This window comes from Ornithorhynchus anatinus, chromosome 11, assembly GCF_004115215.2.
Source record: "Ornithorhynchus anatinus isolate Pmale09 chromosome 11, mOrnAna1.pri.v4, whole genome shotgun sequence".
In the NCBI taxonomy this organism is placed as follows: domain Eukaryota; kingdom Metazoa; phylum Chordata; class Mammalia; order Monotremata; family Ornithorhynchidae; genus Ornithorhynchus; species Ornithorhynchus anatinus.
Window position 1 is genome coordinate 2,352,340 of NC_041738.1, and position 20,413 is coordinate 2,372,752.

General features: G+C 56.3%; 1 protein-coding gene across 1 annotated transcript; it reads left to right on the forward strand.

The window, feature by feature from the left end:
• Positions 1-1,773: 1,773 nt before the first annotated feature.
• LOC100092865 (YKT6 v-SNARE homolog) lies at positions 1,774-18,304 on the forward strand. Its single transcript, XM_029075713.1, has 7 exons — positions 1,774-1,930; positions 9,701-9,783; positions 11,684-11,784; positions 12,103-12,207; positions 12,566-12,631; positions 14,129-14,230; positions 16,229-18,304. The coding sequence occupies exons 1-7, from the start codon at positions 1,827-1,829 to the stop codon at positions 16,262-16,264; spliced, it is 597 nt and encodes a 198-aa protein (XP_028931546.1). The 5' UTR covers positions 1,774-1,826; the 3' UTR covers positions 16,265-18,304.
• The last annotated feature ends 2,109 nt before the right edge of the window (positions 18,305-20,413 follow it).

Below are 20,413 nucleotides of genomic sequence, written 5' to 3' on the forward strand. Positions count from 1 at the left end.
CGATTTGTACATTCCAAGCGCTTAGTACAGTGCCCTGCTCATCTGTAAAATGGGGATTAAGCTGTGAGCCCCGTGTGGGACAACCTGATTACCTTGGAAAGAGCAAGGGCTTTGGAGTCAGAGGTCATGAGTTCAAATCCCAGCTCTGCCCCTTGTCAGCTGGGTGACTGTGGGCAAGTCACTTCACTTCTCTGTGCCTCAGTTACCTCATCTGTAAAATGGGGATTAAGACTGTGAGCCCCACGTGGGACAACCTGATTCCCCTGTGTCTACCCCAGCGCTTAGAACAGTGCTCTGCACATAGTAAGCGCTTAACAAATACCAACATTATCATTGTATCTACCCCAGTGCTGAGAACAGTGCTTGGTACATAGTAAGTGCTTCACAAATACCAACATTATTATTATTATAGTAAGCGCTCAATAAATACTATTGAATGAATAAATGAATGAATGGATGGATGAATGAATGAATAAATGAAGGAACGGACGGATGAATGAAGGAATAAATGAAGGAACGGACGGATGAATGAAGGAATAAATGAAGGAACGGACGGATGAATGAAGGAATAAATGAAGGAACGGACGGATCAGCTGTGTGACTGTGGGCAAGTCACTTAACTTCTCTGGGTCTCAGTTACCCCATCTGTAAAATGGGGATGAAGACTGTGAGCCCCAGGGGGGACAACCTGATTAGCCTGTATCTCCCCCAGCGCTTAGAACAGTGCTCTGCACATAGTAAGCGCTTAACAAATACCAACATTATAATTACTACGGATGAATGAATTAATAAATGAATGAATGGACGGACGAATAAATGAATGAATGGACGGATGAATGAATGAATAAATGAAGGAACGGACGGATGGATGAATGAATGAATGGACGGATGAATGAAGGAATAAATGAAGGAATGGACGGATGAATGAATAAATGAAGGAATGGACGGACGGATGAATGAATGAATGGACGGATGAATGAATGAATAAATGAAGGAATGGACGGATGAATGAATAAATGAAGGAATGGACGGACGGATGAATGAATGAATGGACGGATGAATGAAGGAATAAATGAAGGAATGAATGGACGGATGAATGAATAAATGAAGGAATGGACGGACGGATGAATGAATGAATGGACGGATGAATGAAGGAATAAATGAAGGAATGAATGGACGGATGAATGAATAAATGAAGGAATGGACGGACGGATGAATGAATGAATGGACGGATGAATGAAGGAATAAATGAAGGAATGAATGGACGGATGAATGAATAAATGAAGGAATGGACGGACGGATGAATGAATGAATGGACGGATGAATGAAGGAATAAATGAAGGAATGAATGGACGGATGAATGAATAAATGAAGGAATGGACGGACGGATGAATGAATGAATGGACGGATGAATGAAGGAATAAATGAAGGAGCGGACGGATGAAGGAAGGAAGGAAGGAAGGGACCCATGAATGAATGAATGGACGGATGAACGAACGAACGAACGAGCAGTAGCCGCCAGGCGGGCGGCGGTGAGGGTGGGGCCCCTAGGCCGTCGGCGCCTGCGCAGTGGGCGCCGCTGCGGGCGAGGCGGCTCCTCCGTGGCCTTCGGCAGGGCGCAGGCGCCCCGGCGCGCGCGGGCTTCACTTCCGGCCGCCCCCCTTTCTGCATCCGGGTCAGCGGGGCTTCCGCCGTCGGGAAGGAGCCGGGCCTCGGATCCCTCAGGCCCCGCGGCCCTCCCAGGGCGGGAGGGAGGGAAGGCAGGCAGGCGGAGAACCCCCGTCCCCCCGCCCCCATCTCCTCCCCGTCCCCGTCCCCTCGGCGCCATGAAGCTCTACAGCCTCAGCGTCCATTACAAGGGAGACACCAAAGCCGTCCTGCTCAAAGCCGCCTACGATGTCACCTCCTTCAGCTTCTTCCAGAGGGCCAGGTGGGCGGCGCCTATTCATTCATTCATCCATCCATCCATTCATTCATTCCTATTTATTGAGCGTTCAGGGATGGGAGAGGGGCCCGTTCCCTCCCGGGCGCCCTTTGAAGAAGAATATAATGATCCTCTTTCTTAAGCGCTTACTATGTGCCCGGCGCTGTTGTCAGCGCCGGTAGGAGCCGGGGGGAAATCGATGGTCCTTCGTGGGGCTCGCCCTCTTCAGCCCCATTTTACGGATGAGGCCACTGAGGCACAGAGAGTAGTAATCAGGATCATGGTAGGAGCGGGGGGAAATCGATGGTCCTTCGTGGGGCTCGCGCTCTTCAGCCCCATTTTACGGATGAGGCCACTGAGGCACAGAGAAGAGTAATCAGGATAATGTTGGTGTGGGTGGAGCGCTTACTATGTGCCCAGCGCCGGGAGGTGCAGCGGGATCGATTGACCTTCGTGGGGCTCACACTCTTCAGCCCCATTTTATAGATGAGGTAGTTGAGGCACAGAGAGAAGTAGTAATTATGTTGGTACTTGTTAAGCGCTTACGATGTGCCAAGCGCTGTTCTTAGCGCCGGTAGGTGCAGGGGGATCAGCTTGTCCTTCGTGGGGCTCACAGCTTTCAGCCCCATTTTATAGATGAGGTAGTTGAGGCCCAGAAAAGAGTAATAATTTTGGTGTGTGGGGTAAATGCTTACTATGTGCCAAGCGCCGTTGTCAGCGCTGGGAGGTGCAGGGGGATCGGCTTGTCCTTCGTGGGGTTCACATTCTTCATCCCCATTTTACAGATGAGCACAGAAAATAGTAATAGTAATAATTTTGGGGGTTGGTAAGTGCTTACTATGTGCCAAGCGCCGTTGTCAATGCTGGTAGGTGCAGGGGGATCGGCTTGTCCTTCGTGGGGTTCACACTCTTCATCCCCATTTTACAGATGACCACAGAAAATAGTAATAGTAATAATTTTGGGGGTTGGTAAGTGCTTACTATGTGCCAAGCGCCGTTGTCAATGCTGGTAGGTGCAGGGGGTCAGCTTGTCCTTCGTGAGGTTCACAGTCTTCATCCCCATTTTACAGATGAGCACAGAAAATAGTAATAATTCTGGGGGGGTGGTAAGTGCTTACTATGTGCCAAGCGCTGTTCTTAGCGCTAGTAGATGCAGGGGGATCAGGTTGTCCTTCGTGGGGCTCACACTCTTCAGCCCCATTTTATAGGTGAGGTACTTGAGGCCCAGAAAGGAGTAGTAATTTTGGTGTGTGGTAAGTGCTTACTATGTGCCAAGCGCCGTTGTCAGCACCGGTAGGTGCAGGGGGATCGGCTTGTCCTTCGTGGGGTTCACACTCTTCATCCCCATTTTACAGATGAGCACAGAAAATAGTAATAGTAATAATTTTGGGGGGTTGGTAAGTGCTTACTATGTGCCAAGCGCTGTTGTCAGCGCTGGTAGGTGCAGGGGGATCGGCTTGTCCTTCATGGGGTTCACACTCTTCATCCCCATTTTACAGATGAGCACAGAAAATAGTAATAGTAATAATTTTGGGGGTTGGTAAGTGCTTACTATGTGCCAAGCGCTGTTCCTAGCGCTAGTAGATGCAGGGGGATCAGGTTGGCCCTCGTGGGCTCACACTCTTCATCCCCATTTTACAGAGGAGCTAACCGAGGCACAGAAAATAGTAAGAATAATTTTGGTGTGTGTTAAGCGCTTACTATGTGCCCAGCGCTAGTAGATGCAGGGGGATCAGGTTGTCCCTCGTGGGGCTCACAGTTAATCCCCATTTTACAGATGAGATAACTGAGGCACAGAGAAGTGAAGTGACTCGCCCACAGTCACACAGCTGACAAGTGGCAGAGCCGGGAGCCGAACCCATGACCTCTGACTCCGAAGCCCAAGCTCTTTCCTCTGAGCCACGCTGCTTCCCCAGCGCTAGTAGGTGCAGGGGGATCAGGTTGTCCCTCGTGGGCTCACACTCTTCAGACCCATTTTGCAGAAGAGGTAACCAAGGCACAGAGAGTAATAATAATAATGTTGGTATTTGTTAAGCGCTTACTATCTGCCAGGCACTGTTGTCAGCGCTGGTAGGTGCAGGGGGATCAGGTTGTCCCTCGTGGGGCTCACATTCTTCATCCCCATTTTATAGGTGAGCTAACCGAGGCACAGAGAATAATAATAATAATGTTGGTATTTGTTAAGCTCTTACTATGTGCCAAGCGCTGTTCTCAGCACTGGTAGGTGCAGGGGGGGTCAGGTTGTCCCACCTGGGGCTCACACTCTTAAGCCCCATTTTATAGATGAGCTAACCGAAGCACAGAGAATAATAATAATAATGATAATAATGGTGTGTGTTTAGCGTTTAATAATAATAATAATAATGTTGGTATTTGTTAAGCGCTTACTATGTGCAAAGCACTGTTCTAAGCGCTGGGGGGATACAAGGTGATCAGGTGGTCCCACGTGGGGCTCACAGTTTTAATCCCCATTTTACAGATGAGGTAACTGAGGCACCGAGAAGTGAAGTGACTTGCCCAAAGTCACACAGCTGACAAGCGGGGGAGCTGGGATTCGAACCCATGACCTCTGACTCCCAAGCCCAGGCTCTTTCCACTGAGCCACGCTGCTTCTCTGATTACTATGTGCCCAGCACTGTTGTCAGCGCTGGTAGGTGCAGGGAAATCGATTGTCCTTCGTGGGGCTCACACTCTTCATCCCCATTTTGCAGAAGAGGTAACCAAGGCACAGAGAATAATAATAATAATGTTGGTATTTGTTAAGCGCTTACTATGTGCCGAGCACTGTTCTAAGCACTAGGGTAGATGCAAGGTAATCAGGTTGTCCCATAATAATAATAATAATAATAATAATGTTGGTATTTGTTAAGCACTTACTATGTGCAGAGCACTAAGCGCTGGGGTAGACACAGGGGAATCAGGTTGTCCCACGTGGGGCTCACAGTCTTAATCCCCATTTTACAGATGAGGTAACTGAGGCCCAGAGAAGTGAGGTGACTTGCCCACAGTCACCCAGCTGACAAGTGGCAGAGCCGGGAGTCGAACCCATGACCCCTGACTCCGAAGCCCGGGCTCTTTCCGCTGAGCCACGCGGCTTCTCTAAGCACCCTGAGAAGCAGAGGGGGCCGAACACCCTCACAGGAGGGCGGAGGGGGTTCATTCGGACGCCGGCAGTCACTGTTCATCTTCCCTAACCTCAGCTAGCAAACCGGACCCGTTCTGAAAGCGAAAATGGGCCCAAGATCACGTTCAGTTTTCCCCTTCAGGGTTTTCAAGTCTCGACTGAGCAATCTAGTTGTGCATCTGAAACCAGACTCCGTTTATAGACACTTTCACCCGAGTATTTATTGAGCACCTGCCGGCTGCGGGCCACTGCCCTCTGCATTGGGGAGTTGGGGGGAGGAAGGAGTTTTCAGTCCAGTGGGGCGGGGCGCCTTAGAGAAGCAGCGTGGCTCCGTGGAAGGAGCCCGGGCTTGGGAGTCAGAGGTCATGGGTTCAAATCCCGGCTCTGCCACTTGTCAGCTGTGTGACTTGGGGCAAGTCACTTCACTTCTCTGTGCCTCAGTTACCTCATCTGTAAAAATGGGGATTGAAAAATGTGAGCCCCACAAGGGACAATCTGATTACCCTGTATCTCCCCCAGCGCTTAGAACAGTGCTCGGCACGTAGTAAGCGCTTAACAAATACCAACATTATTATTATTATTCTCTTTGCCTCAGTTACCCTATCTGTAAAATGGAGATTAAGACTGTGAGCCCCACGTGGGACAACCTCATACCTTGTATTCTCCCCAGTGCTTAGAACAGTGCTTTGCACATAGTAAGCACTTAACAAATGCTATTATTATTATTACTCCTAATGATTGTGGTATTTGTTAAGTACTCATAATAATTGTAGTATTTAAATACTTACTATGTGTCAGGCACCGTACTGAGCGGTGGGTCGCATGGAAGCAAATCGGTTTGGACCCTGTCCCTGGTGAGGCTCACAGTCTCCGTTCCCGTTTTATAGATGAGGGAACTGAGGTACAGAGGAGTGAAGTGACTTGCCCAAGGTCACACAGCAGGCGTAGCAGAGCGGGGATTAGAACCCGTGACCTGGAACGGGGTTCGTCGGAGCCAGTGGCGACCACTGCTTGCCGAGTGATGTCAACACCCCTCTCCCCGCCGCACTCCCCTTGTGCGGAACGGTGCTGGGTGCTTAGGCCAAATCAAGTGACTTCTCCCCGTTTTTAGGGAAATGATGTGAAATGGACCACTGGCTCCAATCCTTCCCCCTGCGCTGCAGCGGGACTCGCCAAGCTTTTTGATTTTCCTCTCCTGGCCAAGTCCAGCAACCGCTTCCCTCCCATGCTGTCAGACCTCTCCACTTCTCTGGACACCCCGACCTCCTCCTCTCAAACAATCAGTCGGAGGCATTTATCGAGCGCTTACTTGAGAAGCGGCGGGACGTAGCGGATGGGGCACGGGCCTGGGAGTCAGAAGGTTATGGGTTCTAATCCTAGCTCTGCCGCTTCTCTGCCGTGTGACCTTGGGTAAGTCGCTTCTCTGGGCCTCACTTGCCTCATCTGTTATAAATGGGGACTAAGACTGTGAGCAACATGAGGGACAGCAACCCGATTTGCTTGTTTCTGCCCCAGCGCTTAGTAGAATGCCTAGCACATAGCGCTTAAATACCATAATTACTATTATTATTATTTCTGTGTGTAGAACACTGTTGTAAGCAGTTGGAAAAGTACCACTTTGGCTTCAGAGGCTCCTGACTCTCCTCATAGCCTTTCTGCATGCTCCATTTTTGATTTTTCAATCATTCATTCAGTCATTTATTGAGCGTTTATTGTGTGCAGAGTGCTGTACTAAGCACTTGGGAGAGTGCAGTGCAACAATAAATGGGCACAAACAGACGTTTGTGGTATTTGTAAGCATTTACTATTGTAAATTTATCATTTTAAGCCAGGCTCTGTATTAAGCACTGGGATAGATACAGGATAATCAGATCGGACGTGGTCCACGGCCCACATGGCGCTCGCGGTCTTAACCCCCATTTTACAGATGAGGTAACTGAGGCACAGAGAAATTAGAGACTTGTCTGAGTTCACACAGGAGACAAGTGGCAGATCCGGGGTTAGAACCCAGGTCTTTGACCCGCAGACCCGTGGTCTTTCCACAAGGCCACACTGTTTCTCTTCCTTGGTGTATTCTCCTCTTTCTCTTCTCCACCCAACATAGTACTAACAAACATCTCCTAAAGCTGAAAATCCTTGGCTCCAGCTCTGAGGGATCCAGAAAGTTTACCTCTGCTGAATTTTTTTTCCGTACTCCCCGGGCTTGATGAGTGGATCCGAACTCGTCCCCGCCGCAGTGTCGTGCCCATGTAAGCGACCGGCGGTGTTTCATGGGCGAAGGAGATGTCAATGACTGGATTTTATGACGGGGCGCGGGGTGTGTGGACGAAAAGGCCGGACCTCGAGTCCGGGACTGGGTCCAAGTAAGGATTGTCCTTGCTGGGCCGGGGCGGTTGGTAGTCACAGGGCCTGCTGTTGCCGCAAACTCTTCTTGGCCGTCCAGCCTCCCCAGAGTCTCTACTTGAGACTGTCAAAAATCAATCATATTTATTGCGCATTTATTGTGTGCCGAGCACTGTAGTAGGCGCTTGGGAGAGTACAGTAGAACAGAGTTGATAGGCGTGTTCCCTGCCTACAACGAGCTTACATTCTAGAGCGGGAGATGGACATGAAATAAAAAGCATTTCCAGCTATGTGCATAAATGCCGTGGGGCTCAGGGAAGGAGTGGATAAAGGGTGCAAATCTACGTGTAATGTAGCACAGGGCAGGGAACCCTGAGCTGCAGCGCGTGTTTCGCTTCCGCATTGTAAATGGGATCCAGACTGGCCTTGGAGCTTGGCCTTCTGGACGATTGAGCACTGGCTGTGTTCCCCCTTTCGTTGTCCCTTCTCGAGTGCTCATCTCCAGGCCGTGGTTTCAGTTCCCATGTACACGCGACGTTGCCTCCCAGATAGACTTCTCTCACCCGCTCAACCTCTGGCGAAGGATTTCTTCCCAGCCAGCGTTCTCCTGTAAAGGAACCTCCTGCCACCGGGAAAATGAGGCCCGTCCCAGCGAAAGATCCCGAACGTCCCCCAAGTCCTCTCTCCCCACCTCGATATCCCCACCCCAGTCTTTCTCACCGTCCAATTATCGAGTGTTGGCCCCAGGCAAATCGCCGAGCGCCTCGTGGGTGCAGAGCCCTGGACCGAGCTCTTGGGAGAGCACGGTAGTGTTAGGACGCAAGGATCCCTTCCCTTAAGGAGCCTACAGACTACCGGGCAGAGAGTTGGGAGAGCCTGAGGCAACCACAGAGTGGGTGAGGTGGCTTCCGAGGGCAAAGGTGGGTTATCGTCTAGCTTCCTGCTGACGGCGACGGCCTGGGGTTCTCCCGGGGTTGGGGGACAGGAAGGGCAGAGGTCCCTGGGTGGGCAGCCCCAGCACTTATTCCAGCCTTGGCTCTTACCCGCCTGTCTAGTCTCTCTCTCCGGGGAGCCCGGCGGCTCCTCTTTCTGCTCCGTCAAACTGGTCGCCGGCTGAAAGGCCCCCGCGTCCTGCTTCCCTCCAGCCTGACCCCTCCGCTGCACCTTGCGACTAACTCTTCAGCCTCCTGACCGCTCCCTCATCCCCAACCTTCCCTCCATCCAAACTGTTCGACCCTCACCTCTTTCCAGACAGCCCCCTGGGCCCCACTGGGGATAAATACCTATCTACCAAGTAGTGACTGAGCGCCCAGGGTGGGCAGAGCACTTAAAGGGCCTCAATAGAATTAGTGGACGTGATGCTCGTCTTTGAGGAGCTCACAGTCGACCTAGCACGGGTGTTTTTATCTTCAGCTGGAGCCGGTAGGTTACAGGTTTCCCCCTCTTGTATTTTTATGTGGATCCTGGCTCCTCCCCTTCACCTGTCAGAACGCTGATTCTTCAAGAGCAGCTCCCCACTACCCCTGAAACGGCACTCAGCTTCCGGCAGGGTTGGCCGTGGGTCGCGTGGAGCCGTGGTCGGGGAGACATCCTGGGTATCAATGCTTTTAAAGGGTGGTGAAACTGTAACTGTGGAGTACTTGGTTTAGTATCCAGTAGTGGCGGCGAGGAAAGGAGAAGTGGCGTGGTCTAGCGGATGGAGCACCGGCCGAGGCGTCAGAGGACCTAGGTTTTCATCCCAGCTCCACCACTCGCCCGCTCTGTAACCTTGGGCAAGTCACCTGACCTCTCTGTGCCTCAGTTACCTCATCTCTAAAATGGAGATTCGGTCTGGGAGCCGTATGTGGCACGGGGACGGTGTCCAACCCTATTAATTTGAATCTACCCCAGTGCTTAGTACAGTGCCGAGCCCAGAGTAGGCGCCTGTCAAATACCGTGAAAAAAAAAAGTGGCAGGGGAGGAGGGGACAGGCCGCATCTCACTGCAGTTTCCCGTTCTGTTGGCTGGAGGAAGCCAGCGGCTGGTAGACTTGTCAGACCTGGGATTTGAGCAGCCTGTGGAAATTTCAGCATTCAGATCCAAACTCAGCGTGGAGGTTTCCCTGAGCCCGGGCTATAGACTGCTGTGCTGGGAATATGGACCAGGAGTCATCTTCCCACGGGCTCAGGCTTCTGTGGCCGGAAGAGGGGCCGAGGGACCGTCGAATTGTACTTTCCAAGCGCTTGGTACCGTGCTCTGCACACCATAAGCGCTCAGTAAATCCGATTGAATGAATGACTGTCCGGAGGCGGCGTATTCTGTCTTTGCAGTGTCCAGGAGTTCATGACCTTTACGAGTCAGCTGATCGTGGAGCGCACGGGGAAGGGCAACAAGGCTTCTGTCAAAGAGCAAGGTAAGAGGAGGGAAGGAGGCAGTCGCAGCAGGGCGCGGAGCGGGGGCTGACCTGCAGTCGAGGGCATCGCTCTTGGGGGCTCCGCTCATGGGGGCTCCCCTAGAGCCCAGGTTGCCGAGTTTCCCAGTCAGGCAGTCGATCCGTGGCATCCGACGGACAGATACCGAGTGCTGGTGCTGCACCGAGCACTTGGAATAGCACAGCAGTAGCAAGACGTGTTTCCTGCCTTCGGGGAGCCGCCGGCTCCTGGGGGAGCCCCCGTTCGCTGCCACTCTCTCTCCGTGCTGCCTTCCTCTCCCCACCCACACCCCCTCCTCCCGCGGCTCCCTGTCCGAACGGAATGCCCGTCTGAGGCTCCTTTGACCTCAGGCCCCTCCCCTCCGGTCTTAGGTTGAGCCTGATGTGGGACCGGGAAGGCCCTGAGCGTGCTGGGCGACTTTCCACCAGAACCCCAGCTGGGAATTTCTCAATGTGGGGGTGGTCCAGCCCCCGCGGGGAAGTTTTTCCAGGCAGGCTCTTCAGGCTCCTCCGGCAGACTGGAGCCAGGAAGCCTGGTGCCGGGAAGCCTGGTGCTCTCCTCTTTTGGGGCTGCCGCATTTAAGTCATTTCCCCCATGCACATTCCAAGTTTCCTTGTGTGTTGGTTCCAAGGCCCTTTGGAATGCCAGGGTCAGCCTTCCCTGCCCTTTCCCCCTGAGAAATGAAGGTCAATAAGAGTCCAGCGTGCTGTAAGCTCCTCTGGTGATGACTCTCCCGAGGCCTGGCTTCCCTCACGGGCCAGTGCCCAGATCCTCCACCTTTCCCCGATCCCCGCTCCAGCCCGGGCCCAGAAACGGAAGACCATCTGCCTGTCCGGCCTCTTCCACGCTGGGGTTTCTCTCCCTCGCCGCCTCCTCCCTGTCCCCAGGCGTCCTTTGCCCCAAAATCTAACAGGGCCTGGATCCGCGGGGCCGGCCCATCCTGTCAGACCAGTCCTTTCGCCCTGGATCCTGCCCTGGTTACCGATGACTGCCCGGGCGGCGATGCTGAGAAGGGAGCCGCGCCACCGTGGCCCAGAGAGCCTGCGGGAATCTCTCTCTTTACGGGCCCTGGCTCCGTGGGAGCAAAGTTGAGAGTCACCCTCGATGCTTCCCTTTGGGAATGAGCTTGAGAGTCTGCCCGCCAAATGGCAGTGGCCCACAGGTGCTCAGGGAAAACCGTCATCACCAAGGCTACCTCGGGCTGCCCCCCCGGCTCCTCCGTCGGCGACCCCCGCCCGGGAACCCCGCCCCAGCCATGGCCAGTGATGTCCGAGTCCCTTCTCGGAGGGCTTCTCCGTTTCATTCAGTCCATCGATAGCACTTGATTGAGCATCTGCCACGGGCAGAGTATCGGACTTTGGGAGGGTTCACCGGAGACAGAAGCCTCGATCCCTGCCCGCCCGGGGTTTGCAGTCTACGGGGTAGCTTTGAAACTAGGCCCTGGAAGGGGTTCTGAGTTGGTGGATTTGGATTTCACGGATGGGCTGCTCTCCCCGATTCCAGGTATGGGAGAGTAGCGGGTGGTGGTGTCCACACTGGGCACCCCTGGCCATTTGGGGCACCAGGCCCCGCAGGGGGTGGGGGTGGAAGGCAGTGGGTCTTGAGGCTCCACCTCAGTCGAGTCACATGCCGTGGCCGTGGAAGAGGAGTTGTCAGAAGACTGTGGGGGTGAGCGGAGAGGGACCTAGAGGGGCTCTGGTACCCCCATACTGGGAGAACCCGGCCACAACCCAGGGGGCTTGCCCACGTCCAGAGTCCCCGAGCTCCTTAGTTACCCGTCCACCCCAGAGGGTGAACCGGGCGGGGACCCGGGCCTAGCCGCGGTGGGCAGCGTCTCCCTCCGCCGTCACCCGGGGGTGACCTCTCATCTCCCTCCCCCAGAGTACTTCTGCCACGGGTACGTGCGCCATGATGGGCTGGCAGGTGTGGCCATTGCGGACAACGAATACCCACCCCGGGTGGCTTTCACCCTGCTAGAGAAGGTTTGTCGGTTGGGGGCTGGAAGGAAGGTTTCGGTAAAGGGGTAGGCTCTGGGGAGGTGGCGCCATTCAGAGGAGCAGACCTCTTAAGGTTGGGCAGGGGGTGTTTGGACACTGCCACTGTGGAAAAATTCTCCCCATCTTTATCATGCAAATGTGGGGCCTCCCCGGGGGCGATTTGAAACCCTGATGGTGCTGGGGAGCGGGAGGGTGGGGAGACTGGACCCCTGCCCCCCTCCGCGGTCTCCTCTCGTGACTCCATGGATGAGGCTCAGGGGGACGCCCCCAGACAGAGACCGTCGCCATTCCTTTGCGGGGCAGGTCCTGGATGAATTCTCCAAGCAGGTGGACAGGATAGACTGGCCGGTGGGATCCCCTGCCACGATCCAGTACACGGCCCTGGACGGCCATCTTAGCAGATACCAGGTAGGCCCCTGGCAGAGGGACCCCCGCCACTCATCTTGAGGCTCGGGAGGGGGGAAGGTAGGGACTCAGCGGGACGCGGTGGCTGCGGCCCAGGGCGAGAAGTCCGTCTGCCCGGGGACCCCACCCTCGGGTAGACCTCGGGAAGCTGAGTTCCCCTCCCGCCGCCACGCGGGCTTCCAGGTTTTCTGATGCGCGATGGGATCGGGAGGGAAGGAGGGAGTGAGGAAGGGGCAGGGGGAACTGTGGAAGGCACGATGCTCTCCAGCGTCTTCCCCTCTGGGCCGCCCCCCAGCCCTCCCTCGGCCGAACCGGCCCGGAGGCTCTGACTCGCGGCCCTTCTCTTCGGTCTCCTCCTCAGAACCCACGCGAGGCCGACCCGATGACCAAAGTGCAGGCCGAGTTGGACGAGACCAAGATCATTCTGGTAGGCCCCACCCCGCCCCTTCTCTTCCCAGTGAGCTGCCGGAGGGGAGGGGTGCAGCGGGGAGTCGACGTCAGCTGTGGGAAGGACCACCCCGGAATGGGGGCTGCGGGGGCGGAGGGCTTCGAAATAGGAGAGCCTTTGTGCCTGGAGATGAGCCGGGAAGGCGCGGAAGTCGGAGGCCGGGATCGACCCCTCGGAACCTTTCCAACCTCGAATTTGCATCCGTCACCGCGAGCGATGAGGGATGGCCGGGGGCCAGGGCCACGTGGGCCCAGCTGCGGAAGCTGGGCCCTGCCGGGGAATCCACTCCTGGCCCGGAGCCCGGGGAAGGCTGCTTTCCCTCGGAGCACTTCCTCTGGCCCCTCCCCGCCCACGCAGCCTCGGGCCCCCGCCACGGTTTACCTGCTACGTTCCTTCCGGTCACCCCCGCCCGTCTGTACGATATAGTTCCAGGCATGACCTCCAGTGGGGTACGTCTGGGAACTTGGATTTCTCGGAGGAGGCGCCGGGTCTATGGGGCTCCTGCTAGCTCTGTGGCTTACTTGGGTAGTAGCCAGGAAGGATTGGAGTAGGCGGGGACACTCTCCCTTGCACACACTGCTCTGCATTTTTCCTGCCACCCCCTCTCGGGACTCGGTTCCAGGTAGGCTGAGTGCGGAGGCTTCCCCGGGGAGACGTTGTGGGGCCCCGGGGAGTTAAGTGTTTGAGGTGGGCGGGGGGAGTGTATTTGTGGGGAAAGCTTGGGTCATTTCATAAGGCAGGAGAAAAGAAGGTTGGATTGTTCGCCCCTCAGCCCTCTCTGATTGTAGAAGAGCATGATTATAGACGACCTGGGGTCGCAAAATGGCCTCCAGGGAGAAAAGGGGCCCCAGACCCTTCCGGGTAGGGAAGCAGGGAAAGGAAATTCCTGGTCCAGGCAGGATGGTGCCACAGAAAAGCTGGATTTGGGGTGTCAACGATCGGGGCTTCCACATCTTCCGGGGCGGTCGGGTCACAGAGGGGGCCGGACCTAGCAGGGGACCACAGGGCGAAAGCGGACGATCTTCACAGCCGAGGAAGTTGCCGTTTTCCCGGTTTATACGGGCCACGTCGTCGGCCCAGGTGCCCGAGAACCCGGCCAGTGCAGATCGGCTGGAGGCTTCCGTGATCCCGCTGGCTGGCCAAATGCGATGGTGGCTGTCATCCTGGAGCCAAAGGTGTCGGCCCCTGGTGGATCTGCACTGACAGTAGGGTGGAACGGAAGAGGTAGTCAGCCCGCCTGTCGGGTCTGCTTGCCACAATAAAGCACCCCGGGGGCGAGCGTGCCCACCTCTGCCCCTCCCGGAAAGTCGGGCCGGGCCAGGTCAGGCCCCCAAGACCTTGGGCTCAGCTGTGATTCCAGTGAAGTGGCCATCGAGGGGGCCCCCTCTCCTCTCCCAGAGGCCCTGGGAGGCTGGTGTGTCTCGGGGCGGATGGGCTAGTGTAAAATGGTAAAAGTGCCCCCGTGGCCCTCCCCAGCACAACACCATGGAGTCTTTGTTGGAACGAGGGGAGAAGCTGGACGACTTGGTGTCCAAATCGGAAGTGCTGGGAACGCAGTCGAAAGCCTTCTACAAAACCGTGAGTGTCACCGCCCGCCCCCTGGTCGCGCATCTCCCCACCTAGAAGCCCCCATCCTCCAGTCCGTGAAGGACCGACATCAGACAGTCGAGCAGTAGTTTTGTTTGAGCACCCCCTGCCCTGGGCGCAGGGCACTGTAGTGAACGTTGGAGAGAGTGCAAGAGAGTTAATAGACGCAAAAACCGCCCTCGAGGTGCTGGGTTACACACCCCCTCTGGTTTTCAGGAAGACATGTCTTTTCTCCTGCTAGGGCCACTGGCTTAGGAACAAGGGAGGGGAAAGGCTAGCCTCCGGGCACACCGGGAACAGGTGACTGTGGGAAAGTCCCCGTCCAAGGGCTTCTGGGATTGTGCCAACTCTTGCTTGCACTCGCTGTTGCGGCAGCCTGCCGCGCTCTCGGCCGGCCGGAGGCTGGGCGGGTTTTAGTGCGGTCCACGGTTCAGCCATCCTGGCCACTTGCCCGGTGGCACTGCCCAGCTGTCTGAGAGACAGACCTCACCGTCACCATCCCCTCAGAAGGCCAGGGACCGCTACCGATGGATATCCAGAGACTCCGAACGCTTGGTGGGCGGGGCAGACCCGCTTCCCGGTGATTTCCAGAACCCCCTCTGGTATTTCCCTCTGGTATTTCCCTCTGATAGTCCCGTCCTTAAGGGTTGGGTCTGCCAGCACCTCGGCTGCCAGTAGGGGATGGTGGTAAGAGAAGAGGAGCCAGGCTGGCGTCCATGAGGCGGGTCTGGCAGCCGGGTGTTCTTAGGTGACAGCGATGGCATGAATCTCCCCAGCCGGGCCTGGGGGACGGGGGAGCCGGGTGGCTGGTCGGGGCTCCTCCCTGTTGCCCCGTTTCTCCTTCCCTTTCCCCCGAGGCAGACTTTGCTCCCGAGATCCTGCTCCGGGTGCCCTGCGAGCCAGGGAGCCCAGGGTACATTGGGAAATCTGTGTCCCAGGGCCGGGAGCTGACAGTAGGGGGACCGGTGTTTGAGGGGAGACCGGTCGTCCGACCGTGGACCCCAAAAGAGAGTGGGAGGGAGGGGTCTTGGGCATCACGGAGATTCTGGGCTAGAAGAGGGGTCGAGGCTGAAGCCGTGGAAAGGCCAACGACTTACGGAGATGCCCGGGGAGGGTACTTCCTCCCTGGAGGATACCCCACCGGCCGGCTCACCCCTTTGGAATTGACCTTTGGATATTGATCTCTGGGTTAAGGGGCCGGCAGGACTGAATCCTTGTGCGCACCCTGATTTTAATAATATTAAATGATTTTAATAATGTTGGTATTTGTTAAGCACTTACTATGTGCCGAGCACTGTTCTAAGCGCTGGGGTAGACGGTTAATCCCCATTTTACAGATGAGGTCACTGAGGCGCAGAGAAGGATGACACGCAAATTCGTGAAGCGTTCCATATTTTTACGAGATGTTCTTCCCCTTGACGCTGTTTAGTGCCATTGTTCTTGTCTGTCCGTCTCCCCCGATTAGACTGTAAGCCCGTCAAACGGCAGGGACTGTCTCTATCTGTTGCCGACCTGTTCATCCCAAGCGCTTAGTACAGTGCTCTGCACATAGTAAGCGCTCAATAAATACTATTGAATGAATTGAATGAATGAAAGTTAAGTGACTTGCCCACAGTCACACAGCTGACAAGTGGCAGAGCTGGGATTTTGGACATTGCTAGTAAGGGCGGAAACTCCCCGTATCCCTTGGTACTCTTTTACTAGCTGAGCACTTAGCACGAGGCATGGTACCAGCAGCAGCTCAAACCTACTACTCTGAGAGTCCGAGATTTTTGTCGACCCTAGGCCCCGGGACCCCCACCACATGGCAGGATGGTCAGTCGGCGGTGGACCCTGCTGACGGGGCAGTTGACTTCTCGTTCACCACCCACCTCTCCCGCCTGGGTGGCCTCCGTGGACTGGACGGCTGGCAGATCCTCGGGCGGTCCCGTTGGCGTGGAGAGTGGGACGGTCGACCACCCCCGACCACCCTGCTTTTTTCCCCCACAGGCCCGGAAACAAAACTCATGCTGTGAGATCATGTGACCGTGCCGGCAGGGATTCCCGCTCTGGACACTCCGGCTGCCTTTCCCGTAAAGAGCTGTCGAACCCCCAGGACGCGGGAGAGCCAACCTGAACCGACACCCACTCCTTCTCACGGGTCTGGGGACTTCCATTTCGCCTCTCCCCGCCTCGGGCTGAGAGCTGGCTGAGAAGGAGGCCGAACTCCGTATGTCTAATTACCGTTTTTCTCCAAAAGGATGAATGTGGAACCGTGAGAAGGTCCCACTTCGGGGCCCAAGCGAAACCTGAAATTCTCGGCGACCCCCAGCACTACTGGCCAGCTCCCTTCTCTGAACCCCCAGGGAGGGAGCCAGGACAGGCCTCGAGCCAAGCCCTCACCAGAGTCAGGACCAAATCTGCCCTAGATCCACTCCGCTTTTTTTTTTTTTAAACTCATTAGGATGACACTAAGGGGAAGCTGCCTGGACAGGTGTGGACCGGGCAGCTCCAGGGTGCAGAACTGGGCAGAAGCAACGGGACAGTTCACGGGGCCCTAACTCTCTTGGGAAGAGACCCTCCCACGAAGCCAGCCGAATCCCGTCCCGGCCCGCCGTGGGCCGCGGGGGGAGAGACCGAGGGAGCCGGTGGCGGGGGTTGCTGGGGCCGGCTGGCGGGAGGTGGGCACGCCGATCCCCGGAGACGCAGCTGTAAAGAGCTCCAGACAAAAATCGGCAGGCAGAGTCCACACCCCTCCGGTGAGCCAGGAGACCCGAAAGCCGACCGGTCCTTCCCCTCTGGGCCTTTTCCCGGTGACTTGGTGGGAGCAACTGCTGGTTGCGTTTCCGTGAATGGAAACCTCCCTGGCTGCCCGCCGCTTGTCACCAGAAAAGGGGGTGCTGATAGGGCTGTCACTTGTGCCCCGTCCAGTGAGAGGGTCCCACGCCCCGGGGCGCCAGGGGGGCTCCAGGCGTGGGTGTCTCCAGTCCCCAGCTGGGACGGGGCCCCCCCCCCATGTCCTGGGGAAATTACTGACCTCAACTTCCCCTGCCGCATCTTCCCTCACCTTACATTTTGAAGTTTCTCATCCTCGGGCTCGCCCGTTGGAGCCACTGGGCTCGTCTTCTGCCGCCCCCACAAGGCTTACTCCCGGTTCGGACTTGGCCCTGTCTTTTCCTGCCCTAGGGGTCGAGGGCAGCCTGCCAGGAGCCCCCAAGAGAGCACGCTCGGTCCGGCTTCACGGGACATTGGCCCGCAGGCAAGCCGGGCCTGTTCAGCCAGGGCTTCACTACTGCCTTTCCTTGTGCCATCCCAACACTGTGCTCTCCGCCAGCGCCCAAGGAGACCTGGCTCGGCCAGGCTCGGGTCTGACTCGAACACCGCGAAGGCCTCGACTCCCCCGGGGCCAACCGCCCCGAGACCCCACCTTCCTGGCTGAAGTAGGCAGGCGCATGGGCCTCCCGAGTGGCCTCTAAACGAGTTATTTTCCTGACCCACCCAGGTCTGAATGGTGGGGAAGGGCTAAGTGGGGATGCTTCAGCCTAGTCTCGTGGGTACCGCGTCCTCCCCGCCCCGAAGCTGCTGCCGGCAGCCCCAATCCCTGGGAAATCAGCAACGTCTCCGTCGCTCGGTCTCACGTTCCAGCCCTCCACCCCCGCCGGTCCGGGAACGAGAGGGGCTTTGGCCAAGCCCGAGGCCCGTCCGGGAGCCTGGCGTGGGCCGCCCCATCACTTCCTCTTCAGCTTTCCTCCCGAGCAGGGGCACGGGGCGCCCGTCAGTCGATCGTTGGTCAGTGCTGGCGGCCTACGGAGGAAGCATCGAATCCTTCCGCCTCAGCACGGCGCAGACGGTCTCCCGGGGGGAGAGGACCACCTGGCTGGGAGGCTGCTTGTCCCACCCTTCTCTGTCGGCCTGCCTCTCCCCCGCCCTTCGGCTCCGGGCCGTCCCCTCGCCCTTTCTGATCTTAACGCTTCTGCTCGACATTGGCCGAGAGTGTTTTAACCTGGTCGCCGCCTAACTTCCCCTCTGTGTGTTCAGTTTCCGAGAGCTTCTGGTCTGGTTAAAGTTGTCTTGGTAACCCCGCAATGGCTCTGTGGCTTTGTCTGGGCGGGGCTGGGGGCTCCGGGCTGGGTCTCTGGCCGCTCGGCCCCACGGCCCATCCCCCCAGCCACCAGAGATCAGTGGAGATCCGGGTCCAGCTGACCCCTCGGGGATGACGAGGCCAGCGGGAACCTGGGCTGGGCTGAGCAAGGCTTAATCTCCGGGGTTTGGGGGGAGGCGGGGAGGTGGGGGGAGGTTGCCTGAAGACTCTGGTTGGTTGGAGCCGACGGGGATTTTTAAGCTGATTGGCTATTGTAGGCTCAGATGCACGTCCGGGCACTGGAAGGACCGGGGAGAGGGATCGAGTGTTCCTCTTCACCCCCTCACTACCCCACTCACATTGGCCCAGCTCGGTTTCCAAGGTCTCCAGGGATTGTGGTTCCACAGTCTCCTTTGCCAGCCTGCCCGGTGCCTTAGGACAACCCCTGCGGCGATAGAAATCAGCGAGCCTCTCCCATGAGTAGGAGGCCCTCCTCACCCTTGGAAACCGGTAGTTAGTCGCCCCCGGAGGCCGCCTCTCCCGGTGGTTCCTTTAGCTGTTTCAGGAAAATCCTTATTTTTCAGGCCTCTAATTATCTCGGGGACTGTCGGTGGAGCACACTCCGAGTTCTCCCTGTCCCTCTTCAGGGAGCAGCGGGCACAGCCTCGCTCTGCCGGGGTCCGACCAGCCCTGGCGAGACGTGAGAGAGCTCTACTATTTGGGAATCCCCAAGTGGTGCTACCAGGGGGGAAGGCAGGGAGTTGGGATGGTCTGAGTCAGGGGTATTGAGTGCTCTCTGCTGGGACGCCGGGGAGAGTCGGGGATTGGCTACGGCCCGGGACTCAGAAGGACCTGAGTTCTAAGAAGGCTCCGCCACTTTGTCTGCTACGTGATGTTGGGCAAGTCGCTGTGCCTCAGTTACCTGTAAAACAGGGAAGAAGATTGTGAGCCCCATGTGGGACATGGACTGTGTCCAACCGCATTTTCTTTTATCTACCCCAGTGCTTAGAACAGTGCCTGGCACATAGTAAGCACTTAACAAAATACCATTTAAAAAAAAAAGAAGTCGGGTGGATGATCCAGGCTGAGTCGGTCCAGGCCGAGTGGTTAGAGGTAGAGTCGGGTGAAGGGAGAGTTTAGAGGCGTTAGGTGGTCTGTACTGGGACACCGGGGGAGAGTCGGGTGGACGGTCCAAGCTGGGTCGTCGGAGGGAGAGTCGGGGAGCCGAAGGGAGAGTCAGGGGTGTTGGATGATGGTGCAGGTTCATTCAATAGTATTTATTGAGCGCTTACTATGTGCAGAGCACTATACTGAGCGCTTGGAATGTGCAATTCGGCAACAGATAGAGACAATCCCTGCCCAGTGACGGGCTTACAGTCCTCAATGGAGGGAAGATTAGGAATGGAGATGGCTAGGTTTGGACCATCCAGAACACTTTATCACAAAGTGGGTGTCCAAAAGGGCAACCAGCACACGGCTCCTCCAGGCAATCTGATGTCCCTTTTGGAGGCTGATGGGATTTCATGAGGATTTGTTTCTCATCCTCGGCTCTGGTCCCTCCCAGGATGAACTAACTGGGTGTGTTTCCACTCATCCTTCGGGCACAATGAAAACTTGAGGACGGGCAAAAGGTCACGGAGGAGAGTCCCTCTGTAAAAACGTGCCGCTGGATACAAGCTCAAGGGAGTTTTTAACCTTTTCCAGAAACACTCGGGAGGAGTCAGGAAATCCAGTTTTCATTTACCTTCCTTTGGAATTGCATATCCCCCTAGATGGAGATAGAAATAATTCAGCCCCATCCCTTCTACGTGGCGTCTTTTAATCCTTCCGCACGAGTGGCGGTGAGTTCCTTCCGCCGAATCTTTTCACGAACTTGTTTGTTCTTCAAAGAAGTACCCAGAAGTTGCTCTACAGAATGCCACGCCTGTTAAAAGGCACACAAAGAGGAGGCGTGGCACCAGAGGCCCTTTCCTTGCAGTCAATCAAGGGTATTTATTCTGGGCTCACCGTGTGCACCGTGAGCATTTGGAGGAGTGCCGTATAAAAGAGTCGGTAGACTTGTTGGCGATCTAAAGGATTCTGGCCTCCTTAGCTCTAGAGGTGGCTGAAGAAGA